Source organism: Orbicella franksi, chromosome 6 (genome assembly GCF_964199315.1).
Source record: "Orbicella franksi chromosome 6, jaOrbFran1.1, whole genome shotgun sequence".
NCBI lineage: Eukaryota > Metazoa > Cnidaria > Anthozoa > Scleractinia > Merulinidae > Orbicella > Orbicella franksi.
Window position 1 is genome coordinate 29,707,185 of NC_138150.1, and position 16,676 is coordinate 29,723,860.

The 16,676-nt window shown below is 38.4% G+C and overlaps 2 protein-coding genes across 2 annotated transcripts in view; both read left to right on the forward strand.

Annotated features, from left to right (window-relative positions):
* LOC145489067 (adenosine receptor A3-like) overlaps positions 1 to 16,676 on the forward strand; it is a 252,168-nt gene that overhangs the window by 180,027 nt on the left and 55,465 nt on the right. The window lies entirely within an intron of this gene.
* On the forward strand, positions 8,955 to 14,680 carry LOC145490301 (uncharacterized). Its single transcript, XM_081469428.1, has 4 exons — positions 8,955 to 9,233; positions 9,838 to 9,897; positions 10,137 to 10,277; positions 13,512 to 14,680. Exons 1-4 carry the CDS (start codon positions 9,089 to 9,091, stop codon positions 14,048 to 14,050), a joined length of 885 nt encoding a protein of 294 aa, XP_081325554.1. The 5' UTR covers positions 8,955 to 9,088; the 3' UTR covers positions 14,051 to 14,680.

Here is a 16,676-nt window from a genome sequence, read left to right on the forward strand (position 1 = left end):
AAACATAACTAGATTCCAGGCCTCTACCGCGCTATTTGAAGAAAAATTTGCACGGTTCGGGTCAGTTTACAGGAGTCCGTACGAAATATGGAACCGCGCCGGTCAAAAAGTTGACCTGCTTTTTCAGGTTCCAAACTTGCACCCTTATCCGTTCAAAAATTCGTCCAGTTCTGCCGGTCCCGTGTAAACGCATGGTGGAACCGTGCAAGTTTTTGTCCGTGCAAAAATTTGTCCAGACTCGTATAAACGGGGCCTCATGAATTATGAAATTTTGCAAACCAAAGCGAATTTCCCTTCGGGGGAGCGAGAAGATTTTCATGAACGCAAATCGAATGGGAGCTTTAAAATTTTTTACAGGCCAAAATTTAAGCTTGTTCTTTTGTTTACGTTTTGAATTCGTGCTGAGTTAACATCAAAACATGACACAACAGTCATACTGAACAAAACTCTTACGCAACGAATCACATGTATATACTTTACATGTATATATTTTAATTAACGTGTTTTAATGTAGTAGTATGCACGACCCCACAAGCTTTGCAGCTTTGATTCTTATCGCGTTAAAATAAAGGTTTTATGTTTATATTTTATTGTTATGATCGACGAGTTAAATTTTAAATTTTAAAGAGTAACGCACGTAGGGGAAATGTCACACACGTTTGAATCCTACCTATCGGTCCCTTAATGCGAACTGAAAGCATTGAAACTAAACTGAGGGGTTCAAACGGAAAAAACTTGAGTAATATGTTGTCACTAAACCCATTCGAAATAATTCATCAAAATCAAGTCAATAAAAAAACAACTGTTCTCTGACGTTACAAGCAAACTTCCTGATTGAGGACGTAGACTGCGAGCAGTCTCTGTTTTGCTCGAAAATCCGTGGGGAAGAACGCAAAGAAGAACGCAACACAAGCGAGCGGTGAGTCGTGAGCATGCCAGCGTTGTCACACTTGCAGTCACACTTGTTTTTCTTTTTTCATTGCGTTATTCCCCACGAATTTCCGAGTAAAATAGAAACTGCTCGCAGTCTATTGAGGACATCAAGATCCACAATGTTTAGCTACTCTCGTGGAGTCTAGGAGCCTCTAGAATAACGATTTTGTCGATGGGACGTTCCAGGACTGCGGACTCGGTTTTCAGCCTGACTTTCCTCACAAGCCCGCCTCTCTTGTTTTGTTTTACTTCCAGGATGCGGCTAAGGGGCCACAAGTTTCCGACCGCGAGTACAATATCTCCAGTTTCAAAGTAACATCTTTGTAGTAATTGCCTTCTCAATTATAGGAGTTAAACTCCCAGATGCTGACTTTTAAAAACAAAATCCAACCGAATGGAATAGAACTAAGCATAAGCCCACAAGTACGCATTGCGGACTTATTATTTTCATATAAAAAACCGATTGCAATTTACTCCATTGCGGGTGATCGAGAGCAGTACAATTAACCTACAGCTGCGTTCCCTATACATATGGGAGTGCCTGTTCAATCGTTCTATAACAGTGTAATGCAAACTTCAAGGAAAAAAAGCTAAAAAATACAAAACAAACCAGACAAAAAGATGTTACGCATGTTTAGACAGAATCTTTTTCCAATTAATTTGTGAGTTTCTTTCATGGATTCGGTTGCATAGCAGCAATTATTCGTATCAAAAATAAACACGATTAAACATTAAAAAGTAATTTTAAAGCAGGAAGCTTCATGGAAGACTTTGTGTGATGACAAAAATGACTTCGCCTCTTGTACCTCGTCAGTTTCATCAGTTGACTAAATATGACTAGCTTGTCACTGATTTTAAGGCTGTTTTTTCTCTGGACTTTCTCAGTCAAAGGATTTAGAATGGTTCAAGATGGTAAGGTTAATGTGTTTCTGAGAATTGTTTTAGTCACTACACCAGCTTGTTCTAAGAGCGATATTTCAAAAGAAATTTAAAATTTAAAGTTAGTATTGAAGGTTTTGGGCGAGGAAAGTAAAATGCAAGGATTGTAACTGAACTAGTTACATCATGAGATAGTACTGTTATCAGCTCTAACATTTGACTCAACGTCCTATACTTCCTAGCTCTTACTCAATTCAGATTCATAAAAAGAATAATAACAACTTTGTAAGCAACTTTACGTGCCGTAAGCTAACCTTAAATTAAATATTGAAGAGGCATTTCGATGATATCGTGCTTAAAGGATGGCATCTGAAGCAAGAAAACTAACGTTGAAACTGAAAGTCCAGCTTCCAAAGCCTTGTGGCAAAACTCTTTTCAACGAAAGTTTGTACCGATCGCGCCTTACTGATACTGATGCTTCAAACAATTTGTTGTGAAACTTCTATCAGTTGTTTTTTGATACTTTTGACACGGAAGGAATCTCTGGGAATCGATTGGAAAAAAATATAATGGAAGAGTTATTTAGACTATTGAGGTTTTCATGTCGTAGTGTACCATTCGGAAAGGAAATTTACTCATTTCTAACTACTTTTGAATTTGTCTTCAACTTATTTGTGGCCATGATGTGAAAGGCAATATATATGTATATATTTTTAGTGTAACGTAAAGACAAAGCAACTAGGATAAAAAATCTCCTGGGCAGCTGTTTCAACCTAAATTTTAATGAATCCAGGCCAAGCACCGTCAGGTTTTCTTAATTAAACTTGCACTCTTCAATTAATTTACCCACAAACGAAGTTTCCACAACAGACTGCACCCGGTTACCACTGTTTAAAGATGAGCGCAACGAAAAAATTTATTATAAGGCAAGGTAATCTTGAAGTGAAAATATTTCACAGCTTATTTAAATTAACAGATAATATAACTTTCGTTCTTTTACAGGTGACTGCCGGATTTTGAGATTCAAGCCCGCTATGGAGGGGTATTCTCTCCAGGGTCACGTATTTAAAACTTTTACGGTGCAGAAAGAAAGCACTTGTGAAGTAAGGTGCTTTGTGGAACATGGCTGCGTGTCTTACAATGTTGGACCTCCGCACGAGGACGGCGTCTACATTTGTGAATTGAGTGATTCTGATCATGAGATGCACCCTGAGGCACTTGCACGTCAAAATGGATTCACCTATAGAGCGGCTGAAGTAATTTTTATTAAAATACATGTATAAAATGCAGAAATTTTGAAAGCTTTACACCATTCACTGATCAGAACTGGTGAGAGTTTTTATCATTAATCGTTCAAACAAAGAAATTTTTCCATTCTGATGATAATCACGACAAACAAGTGTTTTTTCCTCCTCATTTGCAAAACCACTTTGGGAAGCCCGAGGAAGGTTTAAAATGCTGAGGAAACACTCGTTCACCGAGGGAAAGTTTCATTCCTCTTTTAAGTGAGCAAGGCGCCCTGTCTGAGCGATATTTCCCTCGATAATATCGAGCTCAAGAGGCGTACGTTTTTTGGTTGTAATTAACTATCGTTTCTTTCTTTTTTTTTAATATTATTTTCTTTTAGAACGCCTGTGTAAAGAGTCCCTGTTCTCCCAATCTACTCTGTCAGAATGGGTTCACCGATAATGGGTCATACCGGTGTGTAAACAAGACTCAAAAACCTCAAGGTAATCAGTAGGACTGGCTGATATGTTAATACCACAAAAAGGCCATTTCCAAGTTGCCTCTTGTAGCTTCTTGTCAAAACGAGTCTTCGTTTGAAACCACTCATATGAAAATGTGTTCCGCTTACAAGTTTATTTTCACGCAAATCAAACTCATTTTCATATGAAAGGTTTGCACGAAGACTCGCTTTGAAACAGAGGCAGAAGGTAATTCAATTGTCCCATTGATTCTTCAATTTTGAATTTATATGTTGATAAAGATCCGTAAGAATACAAACGACTATAAATTAGTGGCAACCAATGATAATAGTGTCGTTTCTTTTGAAAAAATGTTGTCATTGCCTCGTACTTCTCAATATGTGGCGCAACAAAACAGTGAAATTAATGAAATAATGCTTTTCCAGTAAACAATTAACTGTAGAAACATCCAAAAAATATTTCTTAACAACAATATTAACAAAGGATTTTGTTAAAAAACGACGACGTTTCCACGTTTAGCTAACGTCATTATGAAGTCAAAAAGACAGTTTTTCAAATACTAAATAAAACAAAAGTTATTAATCACAGAGAAATAAAAGGGGTAAAAAATGTTCTTTAAGACAAGGAGTTTCGAACGAATGTAGTCAGCTAGTTACGTTCTTTTATAGTTTTATGCCTCATTTTCGAGGCAATGAACTGCTTTGGCACTTTCGGAGAATGCCAGCGAAACTGGCTTTCTTTGGGAAGATTTGTATCTCCCTGGGCTTGCAAGAAATATTTACCAATTACCGAGTTCTTGAGTTCAACAATGCGTTGGCGAACAAGATGATTTGGGAATTTAACAATTACCTTGTTTTTTCACTCGTGTGAGCTTCCGTGATAGAGGACCCAAGTCCAACTGCAGGCCAACAAAAGAAATCCACTACACCACAAAGAGGTAAAATTCAAAAGAGTACCCTTGCAGGGGCATGTTTTTGGAAATTGTGTTTTAAAAATAGATCAGCCCCAGTATAGTTTTAGGCAATAACGCTACATTTTGCAGACCTATTTATTATTATTATTATTATTATTATTATTACTATTACTATTACTATTATTATAATTATTTCTATTACTATTACCATTACCATTACCATTATATTATTATTATTATCATTATTATTTTTATTATTTTTATTATTACCTTATTTTCCTTTAGCATTATCGCCATCCCCTATTCAAGTTTACTTACAATCTCATCTCTCAACCAATTCAGTTACATACCGGGTCGATATATAATTTAACGGTCATCAAAGTTATTAAAATAGCCCATTTCCAAGTTTACTGAAGCCTCGCTATCAAAGCGAAGTCTGGTGCACAACCACTCATTTGAGAATGAGTTTAATTTGCATGTGAATGAAATCTCATTTTCATATGAAAGGATTGGCGTCAAGACTCGCTTTGTGAAAAAGGCTAAAGGTAATTCGGAAATGTTCTATTGAAAGCATAAAAGTGTATTCTTGAACCTCTTCACCTTTAGAATTTCCAAGTGAACCAAAAACCTCAAGCGAACCAGAGAGAGCCAATTCACTAAGTGGTAAAATTACTATGACATCTTCCTGCAATTTCATCGGGTTTTAGCCCTAATGTAATGTTTACCTAATACCTGTACATATTAACGTTTTTAATTTTCGTTTTTTCAGTGTCAACATCACGTTCAACTTCAAATGCAATTGCTTCCACTCCTTATGGTACGAAATGTCACTTTCGCTAATTATATTACTAAGAAACAGTTCACTCGCTTAGCGTACGTCTGACGAGGTTTAGTAGAATTCTACTAGTATAAATACTAATGCAAATGCTGCAATCTGATTGGCTGAGCTACTCGTATACTATGAGCCATTGGAATGCTGTGGCTGCCATTCGTCGACAAAATGGTGACCTTTTTACGTTTTCCCGCAGTTTTGGGGGAGTGTTTAGATGCAATTGGATAGTTAAATTTCTGAGAAGACTAAAAGAAGGACATTAACGGTATCTTGACTTTAAAACCTTGAAACATTGAAAACATGGGTGCGCGCGCGTAAAACAACTACAAATTTCCATATTGACAAAATTCAGTCCGAGCAATTTTGTTAAAGCGTGAAGTTTAATAATACGTACGTAGAGAAATCATTGGAAACCGTTTTTTGCGTTTACTTCAGTTAGAATTCTACTAAAGAAATAAGATTACTCGCTTTCGATTTCTATAGGTGATAGGTGACTCGGTCTTCAGCCTCATCAACTATCACCGCATAGAAATCTCGAGCTCATAATCTAATTGTTAAATAGATGTACGATGAGTTTGGAAAGGAAACAGGGAGATCTATGCAGGAGAGGATCAAAGAACACGACAGGGATATACGACTCGCCCGTACCCAGACCTCCGCCGTTTCTGAACACACCCACGAGACCGGCCACTATCCTATCTGGAATGAGGTCAAGTTTATTGATCGAGATCCTCACTGGTACACACGTAGGGTCAAGGAAGCTATTCACATAAGACTTCACCCTAATAACATCAACAGGGATAGCGGAATTGAAATTCCTGAAGCATGGATACCCACGATCAAGAAACACAACAACAGGAGAACGGTACAACAGCGGACCACTGAGGGAACAGCTACTCGCCCGAACAATGGAACAATAGGAGGATCGAAATGCACCAATCACAGCCGACCTTTGTGATATAAATGATACCGTGCAATCAGTCGACCTTATCGCCTGAAGAAGACTAGCAGTAAGCAGTCGAAAAGTTGCGATCTACATCTCAAGTGACTACATCGCTAGACAGACGATAATACACTTTATTATTAGGAATACTGTTTTTATTTTTCAGCGAACACAAATTGTAAAATTCTTATAAGATTAAATTTGGAAATACAGTTAACAATAAAGATTAGCGAAAAAACTGAGCAACGACGTTTCGGTGTCATCCTGGCACCATTTTCAAGTTAAAAAATATTTGTGCGAAAAGTAAACTAATTTATACCAATGGTAGAGGTGCGAAATTGAATAAATTAAGATTAATATAGCTGTTCAATGTTCATGTTCATTCCAATGAGGTGTCAAACACTGGTAATGAGTTCAGTGTCTGTTCAAAGCCTAAACAAATACTTTTGCGCGAATGGAGTCTGACTGTGTGTTAAGGCTCGGTTTCTTCTTGCGAATCCACAACATTTCGTGGATCAAGCAATCGAACTTTCCCTGACATTTCTTTAGGATCTTAAAGTTGTTGGTCAGGTCACCAACTGTATCAACTCGGTGTTCATTTTGAAGGTGTTTTCCGATGGCGGTAAATCGGTGTTCCTCAATGCGCTTGTAAAGATGACGGCTAGTGTAACCGACGTATTCTGCATCACACAGATCACATATATAGTTATAAACAACGTACTGAGGTTTTTTTATATATCAATCATCTGTCATATCCCAGATTCTCTACTTAATTTATTGAATGACTGTGATTACGATTTTTAGTTTGGTGGCGGGACATATATTGCAGTGTCAACCAGCCATAAACGTGTTTATATACTTGCCAATGTGTTTATCTCCAAAGTTATGTATCATTATTTTCTTTTCTGTTGTGGTTTTAGTGTCAACAAGGTCAACACTTGGCTTCACTGGAACTACAGGGTCTACTGCCACGCCTTATGGTATAGAAAAGAATTGGTTCATGCTTTTAGCACGTTCCAGAAAAAAAGCGCTTGAATACGAGTCAGAGATAAAACAAAAACTTAAAAAAGAACCAAAATGGAGAATTTTGACAAATTGTAAAGTAACAAACCGTTCTGGGTATAGCAGAGGTTAAAGCTCTAATGTTCTAAAGTTGGCAAAAATGTGTCTGTTACATGTAGTGATTTCCAACATGGCAGTTCCGGTATGATGGATATACGATGCCATCAGACATGAAATCTGATGTCATGATCACCAAGTATTCTAAGGGCAATCTATCTAAGCAACTTTGACACCACTACATGTCCTATTGTAACGAATCGGAGACCCAGGGGGAAGGTCTGGAATAACACCCCCTCCCCTATCCTCCAATTTTCGCGTTACAATTTGTGTTAACAATAAAGATTAGCGAAAAAACTGAGCAACGACGTTTCGGTGTCATCCTGGCACCATTTTCAAGTTAAAAAATATTTGTGCGAAAAGTAAACTAATTTATACCAATGGTAGAGGTGCGAAATTGAATAAATTAAGATTAATATAGCTGTTCAATGTTCATGTTCATTCCAATGAGGTGTCAAACACTGGTAATGAGTTCAGTGTCTGTTCAAAGCCTAAACAAATACTTTTGCGCGAATGGAGTCTGACTGTGTGTTAAGGCTCGGTTTCTTCTTGCGAATCCACAACATTTCGTGGATCAAGCAATCGAACTTTCCCTGACATTTCTTTAGGATCTTAAAGTTGTTGGTCAGGTCACCAACTGTATCAACTCGGTGTTCATTTTGAAGGTGTTTTCCGATGGCGGTAAATCGGTGTTCCTCAATGCGCTTGTAAAGATGACGGCTAGTGTAACCGACGTATTCTGCATCACACAGATCACATATATAGTTATAAACAACGTACTGTTGATTGATCAAAGGTGGTTTTGGTTCTTTACTATGTCCGCTGATTTCTGATCTTTTCTAACCTCAAGTACTCAGATTCTCTTGTGAACTCCACCATCACCCGTTTCGTTAATTCAGTGATGTCACCAGACACAAGATCGACGCCTCCAACAGAGAATATCTACCGCATTGTCCTGCCTTTTAAAGACCAGAAATCAGCGGACATAGTAAAGAAACATCTCTCGGACTTGAGTAATAAACTTGATCACAAACTACAGCCGGTGTTCAGAAGCCGTAAAATTGGCGATGATCTCAAAGTACAAGAACCAAAACCACCTTTGATCAATCAACAGTGCGTTGTTTATAACTATATATGTGATCTGTGTGATGCAGAATACGTCGGTTACACTAGCCGTCATCTTTACAAGCGCATTGAGGAACACCGATTTACCGCCATCGGAAAACACCTTCAAAATGAACACCGAGTTGATACAGTTGGTGACCTGACCAACAACTTTAAGATCCTAAAGAAATGTCAGGGAAAGTTCGATTGCTTGATCCACGAAATGTTGTGGATTCGCAAGAAGAAACCGAGCCTTAACACACAGTCAGACTCCATTCGCGCAAAAGTATTTGTTTAGGCTTTGAACAGACACTGAACTCATTACCAGTGTTTGACACCTCATTGGAATGAACATGAACATTGAACAGCTATATTAATCTTAATTTATTCAATTTCGCACCTCTACCATTGGTATAAATTAGTTTACTTTTCGCACAAATATTTTTTAACTTGAAAATGGTGCCAGGATGACACCGAAACGTCGTTGCTCAGTTTTTTCGCTGATCTTTATTGTTAACACAAATTGTAACGCGAAAATTGGAGGATAGGGGAGGGGGTGTTATTCCAGACCTTCCCCCTGGGTCTCCGATTCGTTACAATAGGACATGTAGTGGTGTCAAAGTTGCTTAGATAGATTGCCCTTAGAATACTTGGTGATCATGACATCAGATTTCATGTCTGATGGCATCGTATATCCATCATACCGGAACTGCCATGTTGGAAATCACTACATGTATTTTGTCTTTCTTTCAGTGTCACCAACAACACGCTTAAACTATCTTGGAAGTGCTGCAACGGCTGATGGTAAACTTTGGAGTCTTATGTCCCTACAGTCGAACCTCCACCAACGGCCACCTTTCTACAATGGTCGCCTCTCTATAACGGCCACTTTTTTTTATCCCGGTTGACGGTCCATGCATTCACTCTTATTTTAATCTCTCTACAACGGTTGCCTCTCCACAACGGCAACGGCCACTAAAACGCAGGCCAACTTCCAAAATAACCTCTCGACAGCGGGCACTTAATCAACGACTGACGAACATAACGGTGTTTACAAAACCTCACTTTTATATTTCAAAAGCTCGCCAGACTTCATCCCTACCGTGCGTCTTTGGTCTCTGCTGCTGTTCGAGTGTCTGTTTTTTTGATGGGTAGAACACTTTTCCGAATAACGTGCGAATGAAAAACCACACAAGACCTAAATCTTGGCGAGGTTTTTTTATATATCAATCATCTGTCATATCCCAGATTCTCTACTTAATTTATTGAATGACTGTGATTACGATTTTTAGTTTGGTGGCGGGACATATATTGCAGTGTCAACCAGCCATAAACGTGTTTATATACTTGCCAATGTGTTTATCTCCAAAGTTATGTATCATTATTTTCTTTCCTGTTGTGGTTTTAGTGTCAACAAGGTCAACACTTGGCTTCACTGGAACTACAGGGTCTACTGCCACGCCTTATGGTATAGAAAAGAATTGGTTCATGCTTTTAGCACGTTCCAGAAAAAAAGCGCTTGAATACGAGTCAGAGATAAAACAAAAACTTAAAAAAGAACCAAAATGGAGAATTTTGACAAATTGTAAAGTAACAAACCGTTCTGGGTATAGCAGAGGTTAAAGCTCTAATGTTCTAAAGTTGGCAAAAATGTGTCTGTTGCCATTTCTTTGAAGAGCATATGTTCCTTCTGTTTTCAAACTGTAGGTTGGTATTCTGGTCAACATGGTAGGTCTTGTAAGCACATACGGGACTCAGGAGGCTTTAGAGGAGACGGGGAGTACTGGATCGACCCCGAGAGGAGTGGAAACCCTTTAAAGGTCTTCTGTGACATGACAACTGACGGAGGTATGTTGTGGATAGCGATAGCAATGACAGTGCACAAAATATATTGCATTTGCCGGAACGCAGTAAAAGGTACAACAGACTCTAATCTTTTCACTACTTTGGACTAAAAGCTTTCACTCTTAATAGCAGATTTGCACGTTGTCGTCATTTGACCACAACTACCAGAATTCCTTTCGTTTTTCTTAATTATTTAAATTTTGAATTATTTAAAATTTGGGGTTTAAATAACAATTGCCCTAATTAGCATAAGAAACAGAAAAATTGAAGGATCCTGGTAGTTGTAGTCAAATGAAGCCATCATGCAAAATCGCCTATTCCGTAAAGATCTAGAAATCTCATGTTTTTTCCATTGATGACTTATTTTACTTTATACATTTTGATGTTCTTTCTTGTCGAAAACCAATCCGGTTTTCGCTCGCTTCATTCTACAGTTACTGCATTGATTGAAGCGACTGATAATTGGTCTTTAAACATCGATCGTGGCTTTATCAATGCCGTTGTATTTTTAGATCTTAAGAAGGCTTTCGATACTGTGGATCACTCTATTCTTCTCTCAAAATTACAAGCTTATGGTATTCAGGGTTCCACAAACCAATGGTTCTGCTCTTATTTAAAAAACCGAACCCAAACGTGTCTTGTAAACGGGAATAAGTCGTCCAAAATGTTCCTTCGCTGAGGTGTTCCACAGGGAACGATTCTTGGGCCCCTTTTATTTCTATTGTATATAAATGATTTGCCTAATTGCCTCCAGCATTCCCAACCAAGGATGTACGCCGATGACACTAGTATTACTTTTGCTGGTAGTGACGTTGATGAAATAAATAATTGTATTAATCTTGATTTGGAGAGAATTCGTGTGTGGCTTGCAGCCAACAAACTAACTTTAAATATGACAAAGACAGAATTCCTTCTGATTGGTTCCAAGCAAAGGCTTTCAAATTTTACAGTGAATCCTACTGCTAATATCAACCGGCCAGTTTCCGATAAAACGAGTCTCGACTGTTAAATCCTTAGGTGTACACATTGATGAAAATCTTACTTGGGAGTGTCATATCAATGAGCTTTCCAAAAAGATTGCTTCTGGCATTAGCGCCATTAAACGTATTAGGTATTCGGTCCCATATAAGACTTTACTTTCCGTTTACAATTCATTAGTCCAACCTCATCTCGATTACTGCAGTTCGGTGTGGGGATCCTGTTCTAAAACTCTTTCTCAAAAGTTACAAAAATTACAAAATCGGGCAGCACGCGTCATAACTTTTTCAAATTACGATCGTAATACTGATGAATTGTCGAGGATGGTCAACTGGGTTAAACTGGACCGTCAACGCCTTGTTAATAAATCAATAATGATGTACAAGATTGTAAATAATATGGTTCCGGAATATCTTTGTTCACGCTTTGTCTTCCGTTCCGATACTTTGACTTATAAGCTAAGAGATAGTGATGGTACGCTTGCTATCCCACAGCCCCACACTAATTACTGTAAAAGAAGTCTTTCTTACAGCGGAGTTGTACTATGGAATAGTCTGCCCTTGAATATTAGACAATCGCTCTCCCTTAATCAATTTAAATCTAAGTTGAACAACTATGATTTTGACAGTGGTCTTATATAAATTTCATTTTGTTTTTATACACGGCTTCCTTGTAAAGCAGGTTTTTATCATTTCTCTTATTCTAGTAGTTATTTACAATATTAAATTAGTTAGGTAGTTAGATTTATTTAAATTAAATATTGTATAGTCCTCAAGGAAGTACCGTGTCTAAATAAAGATTTTACCTTTTACCTTTACCTTACCTGACTGCTAGCTTAAAGGAGCTCAGTCATAGGCGTACAGCTGGGGGGGTGGGGGCGAGGGGGGCTGCAGCTCCCCCCCTTCCAACTACGGAAATAACGTAATTTTTCGGACAAAACGTTCATGATTCGGGCAACGACACTTGAGAGAAAACATTACAAAATAATGCTGTTGGCGTGATTTCCAAAACTCGTAAATAAAGGTTCCTACTTTTTATGTCTCTCTGTGTTATTAGACGCCCGACCGGGGCTCTGTGGGCCGTCAAGTGGTTTCTTACTAAAAAAGAGTTGCTACCTAAAGTAGTACCGTGTTAAGTGTATCATTTGTATCTGCTACTGATCTGAAGTATCGATCGTTGCGCACCGAAGACACCATGTAATCAGTCGGGACAGTGGCCTTTGCTTTCCTTTCCGACCTTTTCTGTAAGGTTTCAAGGCTTGTAAGCTACCTGGGGTTTTCTGTTGGCTACAATTCGGTTAAATGTGTATCGTGGAAATCCACGATAAGGATATTATTTCCTTTCCTAATTTTCCATCGACAAAACAAGGACACGAATCAAAGCGTAGACCAAAACGTAGACCAAGACTTTTGTTTTTGTGGAAGCTCTGAGAAGAGCTCTTTGGAATGTCTTACCAATGGGGTGTTTTAATTTTTTTTCTTGAATTTTTCTTTGGAGGTCAGTGTTTTCCTAGTACTTCCATGTTGTTTAATTAACATCTTATTGACGTGGCTTCTGAATTCATGGATGGCTGGCAGTGTAAGCTGCAACTGTTTGCTGTGGCCAAAACAATACTATCTCGAAGGATTTCTAGCAATGCTTCGTGTTGTTCTTTGAACGTCGCGAGTATGTCGAGACGCTCGTCTCGAATATAGGATAGCTTCTGTAACAGTCGTCCAAACTGTCAATGTCTATGTCGCTGAACGAACGCCATAAAAGGAAGAACTTTTTCTTTTAATAAGTTTTAGATTTACTTGATTGAGACTGTTGGTAGAGGTCATCGAGTATGCAAGCTTTCAATAGAACTATCTTTGTCAACGTTTTTGTTTTTCACGCATTTTGAGTGCGTTTGCATCCCGATTTCAACACTCACGCATTCGGGCATTGCGTATTTTTTTCGGGCAAGAAGGTCACCGCCCCCCAAGTCCGAAGGTGCCCGTATGCCTATGAGCTCAGGAACGGTTTGCGCATATTGAAAAGTTTATCCTCAATTTTCCAAATTCGTCGTTTGTAATCCGTGTTAATCTTCTCCATCCTTAGCGATCCTTGTTCCTTTATGGTTTATCATTATTTCTTTGGTGTTTTTCTATCTTATTAAACTGTTATTTTCAGGTCTCCTACCATTGAAAGGTAATTTTGTATGTGGCCAAAATAACTCAAAATACCGTGACTGAGCTCCTTTAACTTGTGTGATGAAATGACAATTTTTCCTGATTTCAGGAGGCTGGCTTCTTGTCTCCAACTTTGTGACGGACAGCTCATCCTCAATGAACTTGTCATTAGAGACAACATACCGAGGAATTGGAAACTATCACAATAACAGAACATTTCTGACGAAAAACGCCATGAATGAGCTCAGAACACACCTGTCTTTTACTCAGCTGCGATTCTACTGCAGTAAACAACACGGACTGCGTACGTTCCACGTGACCACGGTCGCTAACAGCACTGGTGAAGCTGTAGTCCAGTACTTCAGCGGTCAGACGGATGTCCAGCCTGAAGCTTGTGGCTCGTTTGTTAGGATGGAAAATGACAACTCGGGACTGGCAGGAGTTTGTAATAACTGGGGATTTCAGGATAATGCATATAACGTTGGTAAATGGGGGCATGCTAAAAATCAAGATAGATTGTACAGCCATGCGGTTTTTGCAGTAGGTTTATATCACTGGCTGCTGGATCCAGGTCACTCAAGATGGGAATGTGATGACTTTCAGGCTGGAGTGTCTTCTGGTGATTTCTGGAAAGTCTTTGTTCGTTAAGTCCTTGGGATACTTATCCCCAAAGTACGTCTGCTCATCTATGCCCAAATAAGGAAAAAACAAAAGTTTAACCCCGAATATTTGTTCTGCACGTTTCAAGCACTTCCGCATTTTAGATGGACTAGATTTCTAGTAATAACGTTTGTAATCAACTGCTCCAAGTAAACATAGTGTGACGATCTTCGGAGCGGGAAATGGAAAAGGAACTTCATGATGGTAAACGAACACAACTTGGGGAAAATTAAATTTTCAAAACTTTATGGTAGCCCTGAACCCTATGTACAGAACTTTTTAAACTTCGCCAAAAGTTGCGTCTTATCATGCTTACTAAAATTGGATAATACAAAAAAATTTCATCGTGTAGTTTTTGAATTGTAAGCCCCTAAAGCTGTAACTAAGGGTGTTTTTAGTGGGTCATACTGTTGCTCTGGTAACGTATCGTGTCACGAAAATTATAACAACGTGTTCACCAATGATTGGGCAGTTTTTTAATACCATGATTGTAGCACCAAGTGATAAAGAGTGGTTATACCGACTTATCGAAATCTAAGGGATGGAAACTGTTTTGAGCCACCTTAAATTAAAATAGTAACGAATGTTTTTTTCAGAATCATTTTCCAATTTGTGAGTTTCTCTCATGGATTCGGTTGCATAGCACACGATTAAACATTAAAAAGTAATTTTAAAGCAGGAAGGTTCATGGAAGACTTTGTGTGATAATAAAAATGAGCCTCGTCCCTCATACCTATGTTTCGTCAATTTCATCAGTTGACTAAATATGACTAGCTTATTATTGATTTTAAGGCTGTTTTTTCTCTGGACCTTCTCAGTCAAAGGATTTACAATGGTTCAAAATGGTAAGGTTAATAAGTTTCTAAGAACTGTTTTAGTCACTACACGCCCTTGTTTTATTAGCGATATTTCAAAAGAAGTTTTTGAAACGTTGAAAGTTAGTTTCAAGGTTTTGGGCGAGGAAAGTAAAATGCAAGGATTGTAACTGAACTAGTTACATGATGAGATAGTATCGTTATCATGATCAGGTTTAGCATTTGACTTAACGCTCTATACTTCCTAGCTCTTACTCAATTCAGATTCATAAAAAGAATAATAATAACTTTGTAAGCAACTTCACGTGCCGTTAAGTATTGAAGGGGCATTCGATGACATGGAGTTTAAAGGATGGCTTCTCAAGCTAGAACACTAACGTTAAATATAAAAACCCTAAAAGAAATATATAATAGATGGTTAAGATTAGAAAAGATCACGAGGAGACTCTATTACGGAGATTTTTCAATTTGGCGTTAAAACTTTGAGCATACTTACACGTAGTCCAAATGTACCAATCACTCTTAATTTAGTTTCAAAGTCTTCAAAGACTCACATGACAATTTCTGATAGAACCGTGTCATTTTGTAATCCATCAAATATTTTGCTTGCGTACGATTGGTCTAAACGCGTCACGTGACTGAATATGGCCCAGCTAAAACTGGGGAATAAATTATTTGCCGGCTGGGAGGTCCGTATGGTGAAAAACTGTGACCGAGGTCTTGAAAATGCTGCCCGAGGCCGCAGGCCTCGGGCAGCATTCTTAAGCCCGAGGTCACAGTTTTTCACTATACGGACCGGCCCTAAGCCGGCAAATAACATGTTTATTTTTTTCTCCTGCAGTAAATTGGTTTTACAGATTGCAAATGGGTTTGTTTACGCAATTCTTGTCACTGAGTCGGCTTCCGCGCCGTTACTAACGATTTGTAAAAAATCTCGGCAACGAGCGAGTAACTCAGATAGTAGACAAAGAAAGATGTATTAAAGGACAGATTTTTTCGAACTACCTTATGTTAGTTGCATTTATTTCACCAGTTAAGTTCTCCAAAATTGTTTTTGCGGTGTGAAACTTCGTGCGAAGTTTGACTGAAGTTTTACTACAAAAACAATTTCTGTCAGTCGTTGCTTTTAAAATCACTTGAAATCAGACTTTCTACCGTAAATTGAATAGCAGAAAGCGAGGAAATTCGTTAAGTGTATTCCACAGAAATTCTCCTAAATACTGCAACGATCAGAGAGGTAAACTCGACTGAAATTGACTCAAATTTCATGGCGAAAGAAACACAGGATTATGCGCCATTACAGCGCCAAGCTACAAACAACCAAGCAAACTCTCACAACGTCAAAACACTCAATTGAATTTACTTACAGTGACTTTCCTTGCCATTTTAAAGTGAACAGAGATAAACTTGCGTTGACTAATCGTCGATGGACGTTTAAAAAAGGTAAAAGATTGACAACTACTGCCAGCTTTTAGGAGCGAAATTTAGGCTGCGAAGAAAAAATCCGGCCCGTGGGCCGTATCGTAAAAAGCTGGACCGGTCACGTGCGTATGATTAGCCAATCAAATTCGAGGATTTAGGAATCCGGCCCGCTCAGATGCTTGAGAAAAATCAATTGTCAAAACTGCGTGTGTTGCGAAAAATATTTGAAGGATAAAAAAATACAGTAGCCTCAATTTGGCGCGAAAATATGCTCGGATATTTGTCTTCAGACACTATCTGTTCCTCGAAGCTTCACAGTTTTCTTCCAGCTACGGAAAAACTGTTTTGCTTGGAAAACTGTTAGCTTCTCGGAGCAG

Excerpts from the sequence above, each read along its gene's own strand:
- LOC145490301 (XM_081469428.1), top strand. The coding sequence starts at position 9,089 with ATGACATCAGATTTCATGTCTGATGGCATCGTATATCCATCATACCGG. Across the intron at positions 9,234-9,837 it reads AAGTGCTGCAACGGCTGATG|TGTCAACAAGGTCAACACTT; the intron begins GTAAACTTTGGA and ends TTGTGGTTTTAG. Across the intron at positions 10,278-13,511 it reads TGACATGACAACTGACGGAG|GAGGCTGGCTTCTTGTCTCC; the intron begins GTATGTTGTGGA and ends TCCTGATTTCAG.